Source organism: Symphalangus syndactylus, chromosome 2 (assembly GCF_028878055.3).
Source record: "Symphalangus syndactylus isolate Jambi chromosome 2, NHGRI_mSymSyn1-v2.1_pri, whole genome shotgun sequence".
NCBI classification, from domain to species: Eukaryota; Metazoa; Chordata; class Mammalia; order Primates; family Hylobatidae; genus Symphalangus; species Symphalangus syndactylus.
The window spans coordinates 25495568-25516623 of NC_072424.2; the positions used below are offsets into that span (position 1 = coordinate 25495568).

The following is a 21056-nucleotide window of genomic DNA, read 5'->3' on the forward strand; positions in this document are numbered from 1 at the left end:
GAGACACACAAGAAAGTTCCAGCAAGCTGACCTACGCTGTGTGCACAGACTCATCTGCAGTAAAACACCAGTGCCTTCTCCCATACGACACAGGCACCCAGGGACCCTGGAGCAGTTAGCTTCCAATCACAAGTTCCAAAGGTCTCCTGTCCCTAGTAACCAACTAACACCACTTGTCTTTGAGGCAAATTGCAGGCTGTTACACGCTTATTACAAACTCAGACAAACAATAGCCTGACCACAGAGGCCAAGGAAAACCCCACATAAAGAAAGAAAGGAGTGTTAATACGTTCGCAAGGCAGGATGCAGACCTCCGCCATTTGAGAATTGAAAAGGATGACTTTTAATTTATTTATTTATTTATTTATTTATTTATTTATTTATTTGAGACAGAGTCTCGCTCTGTCGCCCAGGCTGGAGTGCAGTGGCGCAATCTCGGCTCACTGCAAGCTCCGCCTCCCGGGTTCATGCCATTCCCCTGCCTCAGCCTCCGGAGTAGCTGCGACTACAGGCACCCACCACCACGCCCTAATTTTTTGTATTTTTAGTAGAGACGGGATTTCACCGTGTTAGCCAGGATGGTTTCGATCTCCTGACCTCATGATCCGCCCGCCTCAGCCTCCCAAAGTGCTGGGATTACAGGTGTGAGCGACCGCGCCCAGCCTAAATTTATTTTTTTAATGAAGTACTAAGCAACAGAAATCTGACCAAAAAAAAAACCAAAAAAACAGAAACAGAGTAGACATTACAACCAAAAGGCCACAAATTCCTGTCTTGCTGTCACTAATTTCATGCCCATCAGAAGCTAAATAAATATAATATTATAAGTCCCGTCTCACCCCCAGGCTTTTTGGTTTCCCTCCACGGGGAGACAAATGACATCACAACATGGACTCTTTCACCCTAACTCTCTTCAAGGGATATTCTGGGGCCAGGCGCAGTGGCTCACATCTGTAATCCCAGCACTTTGGGAGGCCGAGGTAGGCAGATCACATGAGGTCAGGAGTTCGAGACCAGCCAGGCCAACATGGCAAAACCCTGTCTCTACTAAAAATACAAAAATTAGCCAGGCGTGGTAGTGCACACCTGTAGTCCCAGCTGCTCAGGAGGCTGAGGCAGGAGAATTGTTTGAACCCAGGAGGTGGATGGAGGCTGCAATGAGCCGAGATCGCACCACTGCACTCCAGTCTGGGCAACAGAGTGAGACTCCATCTCAAAAACGAAAACAAAAATAAAGGGTATTCTGGACTACTCTTATTCAGGAGAAATAATTCAAGTCCAGATTCTGCTGTGAGGTAACTAAGGAAGCAGGGGAAAAAAGAGATATGCACCACAGTATATCACCACTTGTAAGCTTGGCAAGAGTTTTAATAACAACTGTGTTAGGGTAATCAGCTGTCCCAGTTTGCCCAGAAACACCCCACTGGGAATAGTCATAAACCCAATAAACCTTTCTTATGTGCCAGGTACTGGACTAGGCCCCTGTGACAGAGCCTCACATGAATCCCTGTGATAGGCCAGTCTTCCCAGTAAACCTGCTTTTCACAGATGAGAAAATAGAGCCACACAGCAATTAAGTAACCTGCTCAATTAAAAAGTTTCAGCCTTATGTTATTAAAAAAAAAAAAAAAAGTGGTGGAAATTAAATACTGGGATAAAGAGAAGTTCATACCTCATGGAGAAATTTTGACCTGGAAACTAGTTAATGAGGAAAAATATTCCCTCCCAAAGGAGATGATAGAAAAGCAAGGAACCAGGAGAAATACATAGAATGGGAAGATCAATCACAAGTTGATCTAGATGTTTCCAAAATAGTCCACTGAGGTATTACATAAGAAGCAAAGACAGAGGGATAAGAATCCCCAGGTGGGGAGCCTGTGATTTAGCAGGACCAGAGCAATAACTCTGAAGCCACTGCAGTCTCAATATTCTCAGGGGCTGGCATGCTGGGGCTGCCTTGCCTGAGACTTCCACCGGCCAGGAGTCCTGGTCACTTTGGTTCCCATGCAGCCAAACGTACAAGCTGTGATGGCAAAAGGAAACCACAAACCATGACCAAAACACAAGTCAGATCGAAAGATAAAAATCCACTCTCAGGGCGAAAGAAACGATAAGAGAACCACTGAGGCCGAAATCAAAACCATATCTGCTTTGCATGTGGCATGTGGTTTTCTGTGTGTACTTTTTACGAGTCACATCATTGGTTCCCGTCACATTTAAGTCATTGTCGGGCTCCTTTCACTGCTATGCAAACTTGGTGGCTGGAGATGATCTTGACCAAAAATTCCAAAGAGGGTGGTGGTAGGAAACACCAAAACTCTCAATTTATGACTATTAAATAAACAGTTAAGGATGGCGGAGGTACCAACCCAATCAGCAAAAACTAACTTGATGCTTTTCCTAAACAATCCTAAAATGACAAAATCATGTCAGGAGTATTAGGATTTATTTTCTGATAGAGATAAACTGGCAAATTTAACCAAGCTGAAAAGTCACCCAAGCAAAACACAGCTTTTCCCCTTTTTTTCTTTTTTTACTTCTTTTTTTTTTTTTTTTTTTTTTGAGACAGAGTCTTGCTCTGTGGCCCAGGCTAGAGTGCAGTGGCGCCATCTCGGCTCACTGCAAGCCCTGCCTCCCGGGTTCACGCCATTCTCCTGCCTCAGCCTCCCGAGTAGCTGGGACTACAGGCGCCCGCCACCACGCCCAGCTAATGTTTTTTTGTATTTTTAGTAGAGACGGGGTTTCACCATGGTCTCGATCTCCTGACCTCGTGATCCGCCCACCTCGGCCTCCCAAAGTGCTGGGATTACAGGCATGAGCCACCGTGCCCGGCCTACTTTTTTTTTTTTTTTGAGGACGGGTCTCTTCCAAGGAAAGGGGCGCATCACATTATTGATGCCCTTTACTTGCTCAAATTCAAGCCCTGAGTGCCAGTTCTTCAGACAGAAACAGCTTCATAAATCATATCTTCTGTGAGGAGACATTTCTCATCTGCTTTCACCATTATGAAAATGTAGCAACAGTGACAAGTAACAAGAAAACACAAAGCAAAGCAGGCTGCCTAAAACATACTGGTGGTTTGGTAAGAATGTTCTTAGCTTAGAGGCACTTTCAAATCTTCCTTTAAGTTCTCTTTCAAGAAAAAAAGTGTCTTTATACATTGCATCAGTGATTTTTTTTTTAATTAACAGGAAACTCTTGGCTTCTTCAGCAATTATTAAGAAACAAATGCTTTGGCCGGGCACGGTGGCTCACGCCTGTAATCCCAGCACTTTGGGAGGCCAAGGCGGGCAGATCACGAGGTCAGGAGATCGAGACCATCCTGGCTAACACTGTGAAACCCCGTCTCTACTAAAAATACATAAAATTAGCCGGGCGTGGTGGTGGACGCCTGTAGTCCCAGCTACCAGGAGGCTGAGGTAGGAGAACAGCATGAACCCAGGAGGCGGAGCTTGCAGTGAGCAGGGATGGCGCCACTGCACTCCAACCAGCCTGGGCGACAGAGCGAGACTCTGTCTCAAAAAAAAAAAAGAAAAGAAAAGAAAAAGAAAAAGAAACAAATGCTGCTGGGTTCCAGAATAAAAACTAGTGACTTAAGACCAGGAGGAGGGAAGCAGGGGAGGTTTGTTTTTGATTTTAAGGATAAGAATCTAGTTCCAAACTTCCTGACTCCCAGAACACTGCTGAAATTGAGTCTGATACATTTCATAAATCAATCAAGCCCTTATCTAGATAACTCACTATTTCATTTCTGTATCAAATTAAGTAGTCCTAGGTCTTTTGCTATATATTTATATATTAGAAGCTAATCCAAAGGACAAAAATTCCGCTCTGCACATTACTGCAAGATTTCAGCTTTGCTATTACATCAGAAAGCAGTAAGCTCACCAGGACAAAAACCACAGAAGGCCCTGAAAAGACTTGCCCCCAACATACACGGGCCATTCTGACCCGCAAAGCGGAAGCTTTCTTTTCCTAAGGGTCTGTTCTCCAGAAATTCCTTATTCACTGCCTGCCCAGTTCACACTATGTATACCCCACCCTCAGGAGTACAAACCTGACAAATGCTTTTGAGCCAAACCAGACAGAGTCCCCCATAAAACTCATGGAACACAAGAGATGAATCTTTCAGCACAAATACCATCAGATTTGGAAGCACATCCTGGTATGTTTCTTCCAAGTTCATTTAATTAATAATACTTACTTGTTCTTAAATGATTTGGAAAACTCCCATTGGGCAGGTCAAATCAAGGGCTAAATGTGCTGGGGCTTTTTGGTGGAGATGCTAATTTAAATTTTCTCAAAGTATTTTACGTACATTCTACTGGTAACTAGATCAGAAAATTCAGATTCTCAGAATTCAGTGTTGAAACATAACTGTGAGGTCTTTGTTTATTATCTTTTTTTTGTTTTGTTTTGTTTTGTTTTGTTTGACACAGGGTCTTGCTCTGTCGCCTAGGCTGGAGTGCAGTGGCGCCATCTCCGCTCACTGCAACCTCTGCCTCCCAGTTCAGGCAATTCTCCTGCCTCAGCCTCCCCAGTAGCTGGAATTACAGGTGCATGCCACTACGCCCACCTAATTTTTTGTATTTTTAGTAGAGACGGGATTTCACCATGTTGGCCAGGCTGGTCTTGAACTCCTGACCTCAAGTGATCCGCCCGCCTCGGCTTCTCAAAGTGCTGGAATTACAGGTGTGAGCCACCGCACCCAGCCTATTGTCATTCTTTTACTGGTTCTGCAACTAAGCTGAAACTTGGAGAACACCAGAAAGTGGTATAAAATCCCAACAAATTTGACTCTGGGACAAAAGATGTGCCCGGAATGGGCACTCAATGTGCACCATGACCTCATACAATGAACTGTCCCCAGTTACGGAAAAAAAATCCTAGGGCTTTAACTTCCACTTACACCCAGCACTCCCAATCATTAGATTTATGGGTACTGAGGCAAGAGTGCACAACCATGAATGTCTTGGCGGTCCATTGCCAAGCTCTTTATGCACTCCAGTCTTTTAAGTTCTCCTTTCAACAGGCGAAGTCTCCAAGGCCAGTCCACTCCACAAAAGAAGAAAACCTCCCAAACCAAAAGAGAAAAAAAAACAAACAATACCAACTCACTAGGGGGCTTTAGCACCTCCTCCCCACATAAAAGAGGGTTGGAGTCTTCTAAGAACATCCTTGGCAAAATCAACAATGTAGGAGTAGGGATAAAAAGTGGAATCATAGCATTAGGAGATATACCTAACGTAAATGACGAGTTAATGGGTGTAGCACACCAACATGGCACATGTATACATATGTAACAAACTTGCACGTTGTGCACATGTACCCTAGAACTTAAAGTATAATAAAATATATATATACATTTTTTAAAAAGTGGAATCATATATTATTATATAAAAATCACAAAATTTGGCCGGGCGCGGTGGCTCACACCTGTAATCCCAGCACTTTGGGAGGCCAAGACGGGTGGATCATGAGGTCGGGAGATCGAGACCATCCTGGCTAACACAGTGAAACCTCATCTCTACTAAAAATACAAAAAAAAAAAAAAATTAGCCGGGTGTGGTGGCGGGTGCCTGTAGTCCCAGCTACTCGGGAGGCTGAGGCAGGAGAATCGCATGAACCCAGGAGGCAGAGCTTGCGCTGAGCCGAGATCACACCACTGTACTCTAGCCTGGGTGACAGAGCAAGACTCCGTTCAAAAAAAAAAAAAAATCACAAAATTCCTGGGAATGAAAGCCAAAAAAGACTACTACGAGAAATTAGGATATGAGGTCCTTATACATCCTAATGAGTTTGAGGTACAGAAAACACCAATATCTAGCTCTGAAAACTGCCTCTCAAGTTCAATGCTTTCATTCACCTAATCAGTATACATTAAGCACCTACTATGCGCAAAGCTGGGTCACCACTTAGTAGCTATTAAAAAATAGAGAGGGAGATTTTTAAATAGACAAGACCTTCTAGACTCCATTTCAAATATGCATAATACATATATTTCAAAATAATAATCCCTCTTAACTGCTTTCCAATAGAGAATCAAATGCCCCAAGATATCAATTTAAATTTAGCTGTCCTTTTTCTTTCTCTCTTTCAAATCATCATTAAGCTTTCTGGCAAGAGCTTTTTCTAGGCCTCCTGTTAACAAGGCTTAGCAGAGCCCATAAGGGTTTCAGGGTCTAGAAATAGAGAAAGGGAACCTCAAATTTCCTTTATGTTTTGGGCTGTCAATAGTATTTAGGAAAAACAACTCCTCTCCTTTCTGCTTCATATGTTTTCCTTATTGGTTCATTTACACAGCGCTGCTCCCCAACAGCAGGCAGTACATCGTTCGGTCATTTCTGCCTTTCCCCGCCATTAGTGCAGGCTGCTGAGACGACACCCCAGCTGCCTCCCCCGAGTGGCCTGCGGCATCGGCACATCCCTTTCCCCCAAGTGGTCCCCCCTTTGACTAATGTTCACCAACACTCATACATCATTCCCAAATTGGTCCAAATGAATTAAACACAGCTCTGCTTAACATTATGAGATTTAAATGGATTTTCTCTCTACAGGTCTGCCCCATAATTGGGTTTATCCATCTTGTTGAAGTACAGTTTACACTTGCTAACATCACGCCAATTCAAGCTACATTTTCTGCTCCAGTGGCAGGAGCAAGGCAGATTTGTCATCGGATCATAACAGGTAATTCAAACAACAATTAGTTTGATGACGGCCCGTATGTCAATGTCTGCTCCCAGCAGCCTGGCTCACACCCTATGCTCTCTGTTCCTCAAGATGAATTGTCTCCACAATTCTTCAATTTCAATCATCAACAATGCTTACTGAATCAACTTAAAAACTATTGACACAAGACTTCTTCCCTACAGGGCAGCCTCACCAAAGCCCTAGTGAAAATAATCTTCCAGTCCCCCTAGGATGGGCTACTATCACACACACCCATTTTCAAGCCTTGGAAGATCTCTGATTTGCAACCAAAGCTATTTATTCTGGTGCTTCATCTCAACCTCAAAAATCTGGGAGGCACGAGGTTTGGGAAGAGAAAAGAATGAATCTGTCTGTGCAGGCTCATCCATCCACAAGTAGGAAAACACCTTGTTTAAAATTTGTTTTGAAGTCCCCTGCAGGAATGAATGACAATTGTCAAAGTGTATGAAAATATTATGATCTGACAGGTAATGCTGCCTGACATTTAAAAAAAAAAAAAAAAAAAAAAGGTAATACTGCTCTTAAAAGCCAACTAACCTCCAAACATTCTGAAAATCAGAAGATGGTCATAGAAATAGAAACCAGTCCAACCATAGTTTCCACTGTTTGGGTGATGCCATAGTCACTAAGACAGCAGTGCAAATTCACATACTGATGGAGAGCTGGAATCAAAATGTAAGATACATGGAAAAGAACACCAAGTTGACAAAGGAGTTGAATGCTCATCTCAAACTACCTGGCTGAGCACAAAAACAAATTATTTTTGGTCTTTCATATTATAAAAGGGGCTGTTATTTAAAAATTTTAAAAGCACACTTTGCTACCTCTAATATACACCTACTCCAATCTCACTTATATACTGTTTCCTTTCTGCCCACAATTAGATATTCAAACACATTCACACCCCTAGTTGTACACCTACGATGTCCCAGGAATTAGTGCATGGTGCTACAGGGATATAAGTATGAGTAAAACACAATCTCTGAGTAAGACACAATCTTAGCCCTTCAGAAGTGCTTATATTCTAGTCAAATGTAACAAGGACCCAGCAAAAAATTTTCAGTGACATAAGAGAAATGCAAACAGCAACCAACAGGAATAGGAGTCATAAATCTTTGTTACCCAGCAAAGATAGTCCAAGTTATCAAATTTATCATGCGTGATACTCTTGACAGGAAATAAAAAATACACAATGCATGTCGGGATAAAGCATATTCTAAATGTGCAAACAAGTACTTCATAATCCTCAATGGTAAAAATAGCAGCTTACATTTATCAAGCACGCTTCCCTGTATCATCGTACTGCCCAAATCATTATATATCTTACCTTGTTTAATCTCCCAACTCTAGAAACAGGTACTGCCATTATCCCCATTTTACAGATTTAGGAAACTGAAGCTTAGCAGAGCCAACACTCAAACCAGATAGATATACCTGACTCCAGAAGCAGGAACTGAACTATTCACCTCCACTTGTACCTGTTTCTTTAAAATGCAAAGGTAATGTAGTATAATACCAATGGTAGGGTGCATGCTTTAAACTATTACACTGAGTCAGAGGTTCTCAACCAGGGAATGATTTTGATCCCCAGGGGACATGCGGCAATGTCTAGAGATATTTTCAGTTCTCACATTTTTGTTGGGTGCCAGTGGCATCGAGAGGGAAGAGGTCAATGAATGGTGCTAAATAAACACCCTACAGGCCGACCGTGGCGGCTCACGCCTGTAATCCCAGCACTTTGGGAAGCCCAGACAGGCGGATCACTTGAGGTCAGGAGTTTGACAACAGCCTGGCCAACATGGTGAAACCTCATCTCTACTGAAAATACAAAAATTATCCAGGCATGGTGGTGCACGCCTATAATCCCAGCTACTGGGGAGTCTGAGGTATGAGAATCCCTTGAACCCAGGAGGCAGAGGTTGCAGTGATCCAAGATCGCAACGCTGCACTCCAGCCTAGGCAATGGAGTGAGACTCTGTCTCAAATAAAAATAAAAATAAATAAAATTTAAAAATAAACACCCTACAATGCACAAGATGGTCCCCTGCAACGAAGAATTCTCCAGCCCAAAATGTCAACAGTGCTGAGGCTGAGAAGTCCTGCATTAAGTCATCCTATCTCATCCAGCCCCTACTACTAACCAAAGACACAGACATGCTAGTTTCCAGACCGAGCCTCAATCTGGGTGGAATGTGGTATAACCAAGTATTTTCCTAGCTGCACCCCTTAAAACACTAGGATTTTGTGAAGATGCTTCAAAGACTCCACATATGTTTGATGTGAATGTTTCTTTTTATAACATATAAATAGAGATAATATAGTAAATGTACCTACTTTTAAACTTTATTTTTACATTTCAATGTAGTATTCATTAACTATTAAACACACTACCATCCATCCAGTGGTTTTGGTGGAACCCCCAGGAATAAGTAATGCCATTTCTGTTTAATTGAAGCAGATGCTAAGATTTCAAGGCAAACCAGTAAAAAAAAAAAAAAAGAAAAAGAAAAAAAAAGAAGCAACCACTTATCTGTTTGATCAGGACTTGATACAATGCAACCAAATCAAACTCAAGAAACAAATTAACTACTAAGCCTGATAAGTCTGTAAATGTCAGTCACAACCCATTTAGAAATTTCTGTGCTCAGCTAAACAATCCCATGATTTTCAAGGACTTTATAAAATAAATATTATAAAGTAGAATTTACAAAATGAAGTTATGCTAAGAAAATATCAGCAGGCGGCCGGGAGCGGTGGTTCATGCCTGTAATCCCAGCACTTTGGGAGGCTGAGGTGGGTGGATCACGAGGTCAGGAGTTCAAGACCAGCCTGGACAAGACGGTGAAACCCCGTCTCTACTAAAAATACAAAAAAATTAGCCGGGCATGGTGGCAGGCGCCTGTAATCCCAGCCACTCAGGAGGCTCGAGGCAGAGAATTGCTTGAACCCGGGAGGCAGAGGTTGCAGCGAGCCGAGATCGCACCACTGCACTCCAGCCTGGGCAACAGAGCGAGACTCATCTCAAAAACAAAAAAAAAAAAAAAGAAAAGAAAATACCAGCAGCTGACTGCCATAGGTCAGACCTCAAGGCCCACCTGCCATGGCCCATAAGAGGCACACTTATGGCTGATACGACAGTTGTTTTTTTCTTTCTGGTAGTTCCAGTTAAAGACTACCAGACATTCTCTTGCTATCCTCACCAGCCCTCTTCCGAACTAAGTGCCCTAATATGGTGGAGAATGAACAGATACAAAAATCTCAACTCATACAAATACAATGATATAATTAAAACAGATATAAGTTTTAAAATTATATAAGTAAAAACGGTAAAACTAGATTGTTTTATCTGGCCAATGTAATCCAATTGCTATTGGCTTAGACAAGATGATAACCTCTCCTGGAAAGACAGAAAGAAAGCCGTGTTGAAAGAAAGCTGCATTGGACTCCCGGACTCTCGTCTTGTCCCGTGTCCACCAAGTGATAAGAACTGGGAGCAACCCATTCACCTCCATGTACCTGTTTCCTTGCCTATTAAAATGGACTGTATCAGCCTGGGCAACAAGGTGAGACCCGTCTCTACAAAACAATTAAAAATTGGCAGGGTGCAGTGGCCCCCACCTATAATCCCAGTACTTTGGGAGGCCAAGGCGGGCAGATTACTTGAGGTGAGGGTTCAAGACCAGCCTGGCCAACATGGTGAAACCCCATCTCTACCAAAAATACAAAAATTAGCCACGGCGTGGTGGCAAGAACCTGTAATCTCAGATACTTGGGAAGCTGAGGCAGGCGAACAGCTTGCACCCAGGAGGCAGAGGTTGCAGTGAGCCGAGATGGCACCACTGTACTCCAGCCTGGGCAACAGAGTGAGACTCCATCTCAAAAATAAATAAATAAAATTAAAATTAAATAAACAAACCAATAAAAAAGGCTTACAATAGTTGTTCTCTAGTGTGTGTGCCTTAGAATCATCCAGTGTGGGGAAGTGGTAGCAGATTCCAGGATCCCCTAGACCAGCATGCCTCAACCAGGCCTGCTCACTAAAAGCTGGGAAGCTTTTGCAACTCAGGGATGCACAGGCCCCAACCCCCAGAGATGCTGACTCGGTTGGTCTGGGGCAGGGCCTGGGCTGAATATTGTTTGAAATGCTTCCTGAGTGAGTATAACCTAACAGTCCAAGCTGGGAACCCTTGCCCTAGTCCAGTGGTTCTCCAAGAGCTATCCCCAGAGAAGGAACACAGCATTAATTAAAAGCTTACAAATGTCAGGACCCGTTCCAAGCTTACAGAACCTGAAACCCTGGGGGTAGATTCCCAGTCTGCTCTCTGGGTGCCCTCCAGGTGATACTCGAGCTTGTGAAACACTGACCTAGTCCCTAAATGAGAATCTCCAAGCAGTGGAACCCAGGATTCTATACTTTTTACCAGGTCCCACGTGATTCCTATGTGTGTTGCCCAGAAGGCTGGTTGGTAGCCACTGCTGTAAGGGTACCCCTAGACCCTTGTGAGCATTACTTTGAGCAGGCAATAGTTACCATAAGCCTATGAAGGACAGTCTCTCTCTAGTCACACTGTCTGGGTTTGAATCCTAATTGGCCTTGGGCAAAATATCTCAGGTATCTGTTTCCTCGTTTACAAAATGAGGATAATGGTGATAATACCAGTAACTACACCTTTCAAATTTCCCTCTGTGTAGTTATGAAGAATCAGTAAAGAATTCACAGATGCTGGGCGCGGTGGATCACGCCTGTAATCCCCAGCACTTTGGGAGGCCAAGGCAGGCGGATAGCTTGAGCTCAGGAGTTAGAGACCAGACTGGGCAACATGGCGAAGCCCCATCTCCACTAAAAATGCAAAAATTAGCCAGGTGTGGTGATGCATACCTGTAGTCCCAGCTACTCAAGAGGCTGAGGTGGGAGAATCGCCTTAGCCCGGGGAGGTCGAGGCTGCAGTGAGCTATGATCATGCCACTGTACTCCAGCCTGGGTGACAGAGTGAGACCCTGTCTCAAAATAATAATAATAATTCACAAAAAGCATTTAACACTGGACCTCTCAAGAGAATTCAATAACCATAAGCAGCTATTATTACTAACTATTGTTATTGCCTCTGACCCCAAAGTCTAAGCACCTTATTGTCCAAGCTACTCTTCCATAAACAAATGATTTTTCTCAAGCTTTGCAAAAGTATCTGGCTGTCTTCACATAAGAATGGGAAAATAAAGGCCTCAAAACCTCACTGGAACATAAGGGCAGTCCCATTTCTCATTCAAAATAAGAAAATGTTATCCCAGTGTAGTACTTAGCCAGCCCTCATTTTTTATTTGGCTAGTGAAAATGACTGGGACAGCCAATAAATGATCAATTGATTGGTTTCAGAAGACTCTAAGGCAGCAATTCTCAAACTTCAGTAGGTTGAAAATCACAACCCTGATTAAAAATGACGGCTGGCGGGAGGCTGAGGCAGGAGAATCACTTGAACTCAGGGGGCAGAGGTTGCAGTGAGCCGAGATCGCGCCACTGCACACCAGCCTGGGCAACAGAGCAAGACTCCGCCTCAAAAAAAAAAAAAAAAAAGAAAAAGAAAAAAAAATGACGGCCAGGCCCAGTGGCTCACGCCTATAATCCCAGCACTTTGGGAGGCCGAGGCAGATGGATCACCTGAGGTCAGGAGTTTGAGACTAGCCTGGTCAACATGGTGAGACCTCGTCTCTACTAAAAATACAAAAATTAGCTGGGTGTGGTGGCACGCACCTGTAGTCCCAGTTACTCAGGAGGCTGAGGCAGGAGAATTGCTTGAACCCAGGAGGTGGAGGTTGCAGTGAGCTGACATCACACCACTGCATTCCAGACTGGGTGACAGAGCCACACTCCATCTCAAAAAAAAAAAAAAAAAAAAAATTAACTCCTGTCCGGGCGTGGTGGCTCACACCTGTAATCCCAGCATTTTGGGAAGCCAAGGCAGGAGGATTACCTGAGGTCAGGAGTTCAAGACCAGCCTGGCCAACATGGTGAAATTCCCATCTTTACTAAAAATACAAAAATTAGCCAGGTGTGGTGGCACACACCTGTAATCCCAGCTACTCAAAAGGCTGAGGCAGGAGAATCGCTTGAAACCCGGGAGGCGGAGGTTGCAGTGGACCGAGATGGTGCCACTGCACTCCAGCCTGGACAACAGAGCAAGGCTCTGTCTCAAAAAAATAAAAGAAAAAGAAAATCTAACTCCTGGACTACACTGGAAACCTAACTCAGTTTGGGAATGGGGTGTTTATAAGTTAGTATTTAAAATATCACTAGAATTTAAGCTTGGTGAGAGCAAGGGATTTTTGTCTGTTTTGCTCACTGATGAATTCTCCAGTGGCCTGGCACACATTAGATGCAAATATTTTTCATGAATGAACATTCTTCTGAGGTATGGACTTAAATTAGCTAATTAGGCTAAAACTCATCACCATAGCAAGTCAATGAACCTCTTGAGCAAGTCACCTGGCATCCACAGGTTCTATCAAACTAACTCTAGTGAAATTATCTCTTTCTAATTCTTCATTCCTTTGTGGAAAATGGACATGAAATGTCACAGCCTGAGTCTGCTACAGCTCTAAAGGAAACGTGAGGAAGTGACTGCACCAAGGGCTGAACCTTGTTTCCAGGAGTTCTTCACTTAGCCTGGATCTGCTGCTCAGCCAAGAGCAAATCCTCATGAAAACAGGAAGGCCAGGGAACTTGTGATGGGTGAGAGGAAAGGCCCAGAACACAAGAGACCCCCATCAAAAACCTGAAGTGGGAGAAAGTCAAGCGCCCTGCAAACACTGCCACCTCATTCTTCAATGCTGGGCCAGTCCGCTGGTACTAATTTCTGGCCATGCTCATCACAGTATGAAGGGTATACTCAGACACAGACATAGACTCTGTGTCAACACACCCCAGGAATCTTAGCAATGTTAAGACACGGACAAGACTGAACATCCAGTTCACATACAGGAATAAGTGGCCAACATGGGGTAAGGACACTCTCCAGTTAATATTCTTCTCTCCTTGGCTCCAAAACGCACCCAGGCCCTGGAGGAGGCCTGATTCATGGTGGAGGAGTTCTAAGACCAAGCAGAAGGTTATGCTTTGGTAAAGCTCAGATGGGAACTTGCAAGCATGAGAACAAGAGGGAAAGTAACCCCCACTGCACAGTATCCACTCCTCAGCTGTGTAAACAAATAAAATGGTCCATTTCTTCTGGATCCTCTCCTAGTTGTCTTTGTGTGGACGCACAGGCGCACACATGCACACACACACACACACACACACACAAACCACTTCAAATCTAAAAAGAATAACAACCAAGAAAGGTCTACACAGTTTGTTTTTGCTGCATGTGGAGGTTTTTCCTAAATCACATCTGACTTGGTGTTAAAACATCAACCTTTGGCCAAAACGCTCCTAAAACAAAGGCTTAATTGGCTCAGAAGTAGCCCTTCCGAAAACCAAGGGAAACATCTTCTGTGGGTCTTGACCTTCATCACAACAGTGCTCATGGGGTCGGAATAATGCTGAGAGTAGGAGTGCTGGAAGGGCTTTCTTCATGAAGGCAATAGAGATGCCTAAACATTATCTATAATCACCTGCGGGGCATTCCTGGGAGACAGCTCTGTTTATACACATCTGCAGTGTGGGTCCACCTCTGGAATTCAGCCTGCTAGTCCTCCTCCCAGGTTAATGGAGACAGTGGGAGGAGTTCCTAGGAGCTGGGGCCAAAGGCCAAATCACTGCATGAAGGGGCCTGCACCGGAGCTTGGGCAATTGGCCTCTGATCACACCTAGATAAATGTACTGCTCACCCTACAAGTATCACTCACATACCTAACAACTACTGGCCCTGTTGCAATGACAATACTCAAATCCAGCACTCAAGTCTCTCTCAGAAGGTCAGTGCAAGACTAAACATACATTTACCCCATGCCCCTCCAAGTCTACTCTTGGTGTATGAACAGAAATGGAAATATATGTTTCCCCAAAAGATGTGTAGGAGAATGTTACTAGAACTTTATTCATAATTGCAAAAAAACTGGAAGCAACCCAAATATCCAACAACGTAGGAAGGATGCATGCACTGAAGTATATTCATCAGTGGAATACTACCTGGCCATGAAAAAGAGCAAACCATTGCTACCCACAATAACATGGATGAAACTCACAGACATAGGCTGAGTGTGGCCAGACATGAAACAGTATATTCTGTAAGATTCCATTTACATGAAGCCAAAAACTGGGCAGAACTAATCCACAGTGATAAATAAAACTAACAGACTTTTCAGTGGGGGCAGGGCAGAGAGGAAGAAGCCAAATAACTGGAAAAAGGGGGAAACAAGGCAGATTTCTGGGGAGCTCTTTATCAGAAGTTAGCCTCTAGGGCCAAATCCAGCAACTGCCTGTTTTTTTCTAAATAAAGTTTTACTGAGACACAACAAGGAATATATATATATATTCCTTTGGGTTTATCATTGACTGCTTTCAAACCACAATAGAAGCGCTGAGTACAGTTGACCCCTGAACCCCCAGGCCAGGGACACCGAACCCCCGCACAGTTGAAAAGCCGAGTATAGGTCAGGCCCAGTGGCTCACGCCTATAATCCCAGCACTTTGGGAGGCCAAATGGGCAGATCACGAGGTCAGGAGATTGAAACCATCCTGGCTAACACGGTGAAACCCCATCTCTACTAAAAATACAAAAAATGAGCTGAGCATGGTGGCAGGCACCTGTAGTACCAGCTACTAGTGAGGCTGAGGTAGGAGAATCGCTTGAGCCTGGGAGGCGGAGGTTGCAGTGAGCCGAGATCACGCCACTGCACTCCAGCCTGGGTGACAGAGTGAGAATCCATTTCAAAAAAAAATGAAAAAGAAAACCCGAGTATACCTTTCGACTCCCCAAAAACTTAACTAATAGCCTACTGTTGACTGGAAGCCTGACCGATAACATAAACAGTCAATTAATATATAATTTATGTATATATTATATGCTGTATTCTTACAATAAAGTAAGCTAAAGAAAATGTTATTAAGAAAATCATAAAAAAACATATTTACTATTCATTAAGTGGAAGTGGATCATCATAAAGGTCTTCATTCTTGCCGTCTTTGGGATGAGTTGGCTGAGGAGGAAGAGGAGGAAGAGAAGAGGTTGGTCTTGCTGTCTCAGAGGCAGAAGAAAATCCATGTCTAAGTGGATCCATGTGGTTCAAACTCGTGTTGTGCCGTTCAAGGGTCAAATATAGTTGCAACAGAGACTGAGCCGCTCAAAAAGCCCAAAATATTTGCTGTCTGGCCCTTGACAATAAAGGTGTCCCAACCTCATTCTATATATTGATCTGAGTAATGGTTTCATGGACGTTCACATACGGAAAACTTCATCCACCTCTCTACTCTCTACTAAAGTTCTGTGTACTGTGTTACATGTAAATTATACTTCAATAAAACATTTTAAAGGTCAATAGAATTTTAAAACAATGTCTTTTCTAAAAGATCTTTTAATTTTCGGCCAGGTGCGGCGGCTCATGCCTGTAATCCCAGCACTTTGGGAGGCCAAGGCAGGCGGATCACCTGAGGTCAGGAGATCGAGACCAGCCTGACCAACATGGAGAAACCCCATCTCCACTAAAAACACAAAAATAGCCGGGCGTGGTGGCACATGCCTGTAATCCCAGCTACTCGGGAGGCTGAGGCAGGAGAATCACTTGAACCTGGGAGGTGGAGGTTGCGGTGAGCCGAGATCGCGCCATTGCACTCCAGCCTGGGCAACAAAGAGCGAAACTCCGTCTCATTAAAAAAACTTTTAATTTTCTTTCTAGTTTTATTTGTGTTACCCATTTTGGGAGAACGTGGCCAGCTGAGTTGCTCTTGTCTTTTCAAAACCAAGGGGAGCTAGGAGGCTGTCAAAAGTAGGAAAGATCTAAACATAGCAACTGCTATTGTGTCCAAACCTTTTATAAGAATGTGACGTGTCTATAGAATCACTCAAGGCCATTCATATAAACGGTGAGCTTGGCTGAGTCCTGAGATTACAGGAGGGTTGGGAAGGGAAAAAGAGTATGAGTCTAATGTGATGCACAGGATCATAGTACTCTGGGTTATTTTAGGATGTAGCTCAGGAGAGCAACAAGCTCAGCTTCTATTGAAATTTAGTATTTATTAAGGTTAAACAGTTTTAAGTTTCCAGGGACAATAATTCTGCCCCGACAATCACGCTGCATTTAGCCTTAAGTTGGAGAATGGAGTGAAAGGAACATGTCTGCTCTATGCTGCATCCAGAGCAAAAAGATTATGAGCTCCCCAATGTACTTTGGGAACAATTTCATTTTGTCTAAGCTTGCCCCTTCTTTTCCCTTTGCTTCTTTGGTTTTGTTTTTTGCCATTTATCCTTTGATGATCAAACTAAAATTACAGCTAGATGCCATTTAGCTTGGCCTTGTGCAGGTCTAGCAGAGACTGAGGGAGAATGAACACTGCAAAAGCATGGTGCTGGGTCTCTAATAAAATGTCTCTCTGTTTGCCCACGTGGGCATCAAGCCTTAGCAAATAGAAGCAGAGAACAATACTACCTGTTCATGGAGGAATAGTAATGGTTTCAGTCCTCCAAAACAATGAGCTCTGTAATTTACTCCATCTTCCTCCTGAGAAAGAGCTTCACATGGCCTGCACCGTGCCAGGTGATTTGGAGAAAGACAAACTGCTCGGCCTAACAAGGGGCACTTCAGCAACGGGTGTAAAGATACAACAGCTGGTCCGGTCCGGGCTAGTCTCCCAGTGACATGGCCCCAGCCAGCTTTTCCACACCAAGATAAGGATCACTATCCTATTCAACCTCAACAATTCCCACACCCCAGGCAACAAGATTTTCCAGCACTACCGAGATGTAGGAGGCCTTGACATGGTACATCCACCCGTTCACCAAGAGTTGTACATCCACCCAGGCACCAGGAGTTAGGGTTTGGGCTTATTCTCTAACCAAGTCCTGCATCTAAAGCACTTTCTGGGAGCAAGACCTACTATGCTGTCCATCAAAAGGAAGAAGGAGGGACCAATGGGCAGCATGCCAAAAAGAACCACTGCAGCCTCAAGTTAAAGACACGTCAGTCTTGGAAACAGTTAGGAGTGGAGAAGGGTAAAATCAAGAGTCACACTTTCCCCCAAAAGACACACACAAGAAGGTCGGCAGCACAACTACAGAAGTAATAAAAAAAAAAGAAAATATATATATATATATTATATATTTTAGACAGAGTCTCACTCTTGTCACCCAGGCTGGAGTGCAGTGGCATGATCTTGGCTCACCGCAACCTCCGCCTCCCGGGTGCAAGTGATTCTCCTGCCTCAGCCTCCTGATTAGCTGGGATTACAGGGGCCCACCACCACACCGGGTGAACTTTTATATTTTTAGTAGAGGTGGGGTTTCACCATGTTGGCCAGGCTGGTCTCGAACTCCTGACCTCAAGTGATCCGCCCGCCTCAGCCTCCCAAAGTGCTGGGATTACAGGCATGAGCCACCTGACCCAGCCTCAAATATTTTTAAAATAAGTTGCTGTGGCCTGAAAATGAGTACAGAAACACTAGGAATGCACCAAATAAAAATGTCTGCTGACTCATGCTTTCCACTGGCGGAATAATTCCGTTTACCTGGGGCAAACAGCTATCTGGAAGTCTTATCGAGGAAGATGCAGATCTGAGATGACAGAGCTACAAAGATGCATTGTGGCTGCAGCTACCTAAGACCACACATACACACACACACACACACACATACACATACACACACACACACACACACAGACAAGTTATCTGCAAGGGCTCCTGACCAGAAAAGAAGTCATGGAATAACGCAAATGATCTAACAAACCAACATCAACTCAGAAGAGAAGGCTCTCGGGCTAGACTTTAACAGTACATCAAAAGGTTTCAAGAGAATCCCTTCGAAGGGTTAAGCCAGAACACTCAAGAAGTTTTGGTACCATTAGTTACACCATGAGGTACATCCATCCCAGCAAGGCCAGGCAGACAGACGAAAATCGTATTAGTCTGCTCTCCCTCCTCTACTGCATTTTGCTGGCATCAGTTCAGCTCCGAGTCTATATTAGTCCATGATTTGTTTAGCCTTTGGATTTAAGAGAATGGAAGTACTACATGAGCAGGAAACAGGACACTCATCAGAAGCCGGGATCTGTCACCTTTCCCTTCCAGCACATTTAGTGTCATACATCGACAGGTCCAAGAGAAATCAACATTTCAGGATGATCAGGTCCAAAGAGATATTCTTAGCACCACTTAACATGATTTTGATCCACCAGAAACAACCCTCTGGCTGTCGCACGGCCTCCTCTCCCACCTCTCCCTTTAAGCCTTCCCATTCACACTGTGCCACCCCATTTTACTCCCAATTCAAGATCCCTCCCTAAGCAAAGAAAAACAGTAATCAAGCTGGGGTCTGTGTGCCCATTATGCCCGATCAAGAAACTCTTAATAATAAGCACAGCCTTCTCTTTCTTTCCATATCTCTAAATCATTTCAGCAGCATTTCTCCTGCTTCTGTCTCCTTTGCTCCCCTTCTCCCCCAGTGATTCAACCCCCACCACCACCACCACCACCACCACCACCATCACCACCACCACCAGCACCACCACCACCACCATCACCATCACCATCATCATCTCAGTTGGGGGAAGGGGCGGAGAATAAAACACACAAGAGACCTACATATAGACAATTCAAGCTTCAGAATCTCTTGCGTTTCCTACCTGAACTGCAATCTGGTGTTCAATCGTTTTGTACGCAGAGTAATGTGTGCTGCCGGACTGAAAATGGAGCTGTAGAAAGAAACCAAATCAAAGCGTTCTGCTTATGTCACAAACTACAAGAAAACATCTTAAGCAGTTTATGAATAGCAGACAAACCTTCCTAGATTGAACTGCAGCCTTGGCATTCAATCAAGACCTGTGTACTTTCATTTGTTGCTATGGATAAGATGATCATAACAATCTAAGGTAAAGTTTTTTTGTTTTTGTTTTTGTTTTTTTTTTTTTAAGCACCTATTCAATAAGCATACAGGGAAGGTGGGGGCCAGGAGTGAGAATCAATGACATGAAAAGGAAAGATGGATGCCCATTAAGACATAAAGGAAGCCAGTGTGCTGAGCGGGATGCTGAAGAAAAATGAACTGTGTGCTGCAAAAAGTCATCAGAATTGCAACATGTAGGCAAGAGGAAGGATTAGGAGAGAAAAGATTATGAGAAGCCACAAGACTGCAACAAGTACAAGCACCCCACCCCCATATTTCTAATAACTGGGCCCCAGCTCTCCAATGCAATTCTATTTCTGGGAAAACAAATGTGTCAGACAGAATTCAGGGGCCACCCGATGCCTTACACATTCTTTCATGATGACTAAGCTGTCCATCCCAGGCCATCTCTGTCGCCTGCACTCTAGTAATCCACACTTCCCCAAAGAGAGGGCCAAACACTGCCAGAAAGCCACCAATTTTCTAAGGGAGGACCACCTACTAGATGGCAACTGAGTGAATGTAAGTCGCTGATTGGCTCAGACCCTCCCCAAGGTCTCAGTCTGTCCTGAGCCTTTCCCTCTGAAGTCCTAGAGACCACCCATCAAAGAAGCAGGTATCCCAAAATAGAAAGGAAGAGCAAGATGGTTCACCCAGTTCTCATCTTCTCAAATAATACTTGTTAATCTTGGGATCACATCAATTGGGAAAACAAATACCATCTGCTGATTTATTTTATAAACAATACAATAATCACTAAAGGATCTCAACAATTACCTGAAAATGCATTTTAATTTGCCATATAGGAACTAATAATGAGGAACCAGATGACCCTGGGAAATTTATGTCCATTCCCCTCCTTGCAACAGGCAAATCAACTGCATTTCCAAACATGGATCTGTAGCATTATAACAAACTACTGTTACTACTCCTGTGCTATTACTACTACCAGAACACATCTGTGTTACTAGCACAAAGTGTAATTTAGGCTGCGAGTTTCAGATCCAGATAATTTGTATCTTGCTCCCTGGAAGAAAAACAATTCAGTCCACACAGTTTTAAAAAATAAATAAAGGGGGAAAAATCACATAAGAACTTTTGAACTAACTCAAAATAAACACAAGGGTAGTAATCCAATAAAAAAAAAAATAGTCTAAATCCATGTTGTTCATGGGCTAAGTCTATAAATATCCATTTTAGGATGCAGTGGGCTCTGAGATCATTTTATCTGTTCCAAATAAACAAACAGAGAACACTACATATATATTGATATATAGATATAATGCAAGTCTGCTTGCCCCAAACAGAATATTA

General features: G+C 43.6%; 1 protein-coding gene across 24 annotated transcripts in view; it reads right to left on the reverse strand.

The window, feature by feature from the left end:
- Positions 1–21056, reverse strand: part of TCF7L2 (transcription factor 7 like 2) — a 217980-nt gene that overhangs the window by 184604 nt on the left and 12320 nt on the right. For 12 of the 24 annotated variants that reach the window (XM_055248845.2, XM_055248933.2, XM_055248837.2 and 9 more), the window contains exon 4: positions 19483–19551. The exons of the other annotated variants lie outside the window; for them this stretch is intronic. In XM_055248845.2, the coding sequence (XP_055104820.1) occupies positions 19483–19551 (69 nt within the window). The remainder of the gene's footprint in view (positions 1–19482; positions 19552–21056) is intronic. 24 annotated transcript variants of the gene reach the window in all.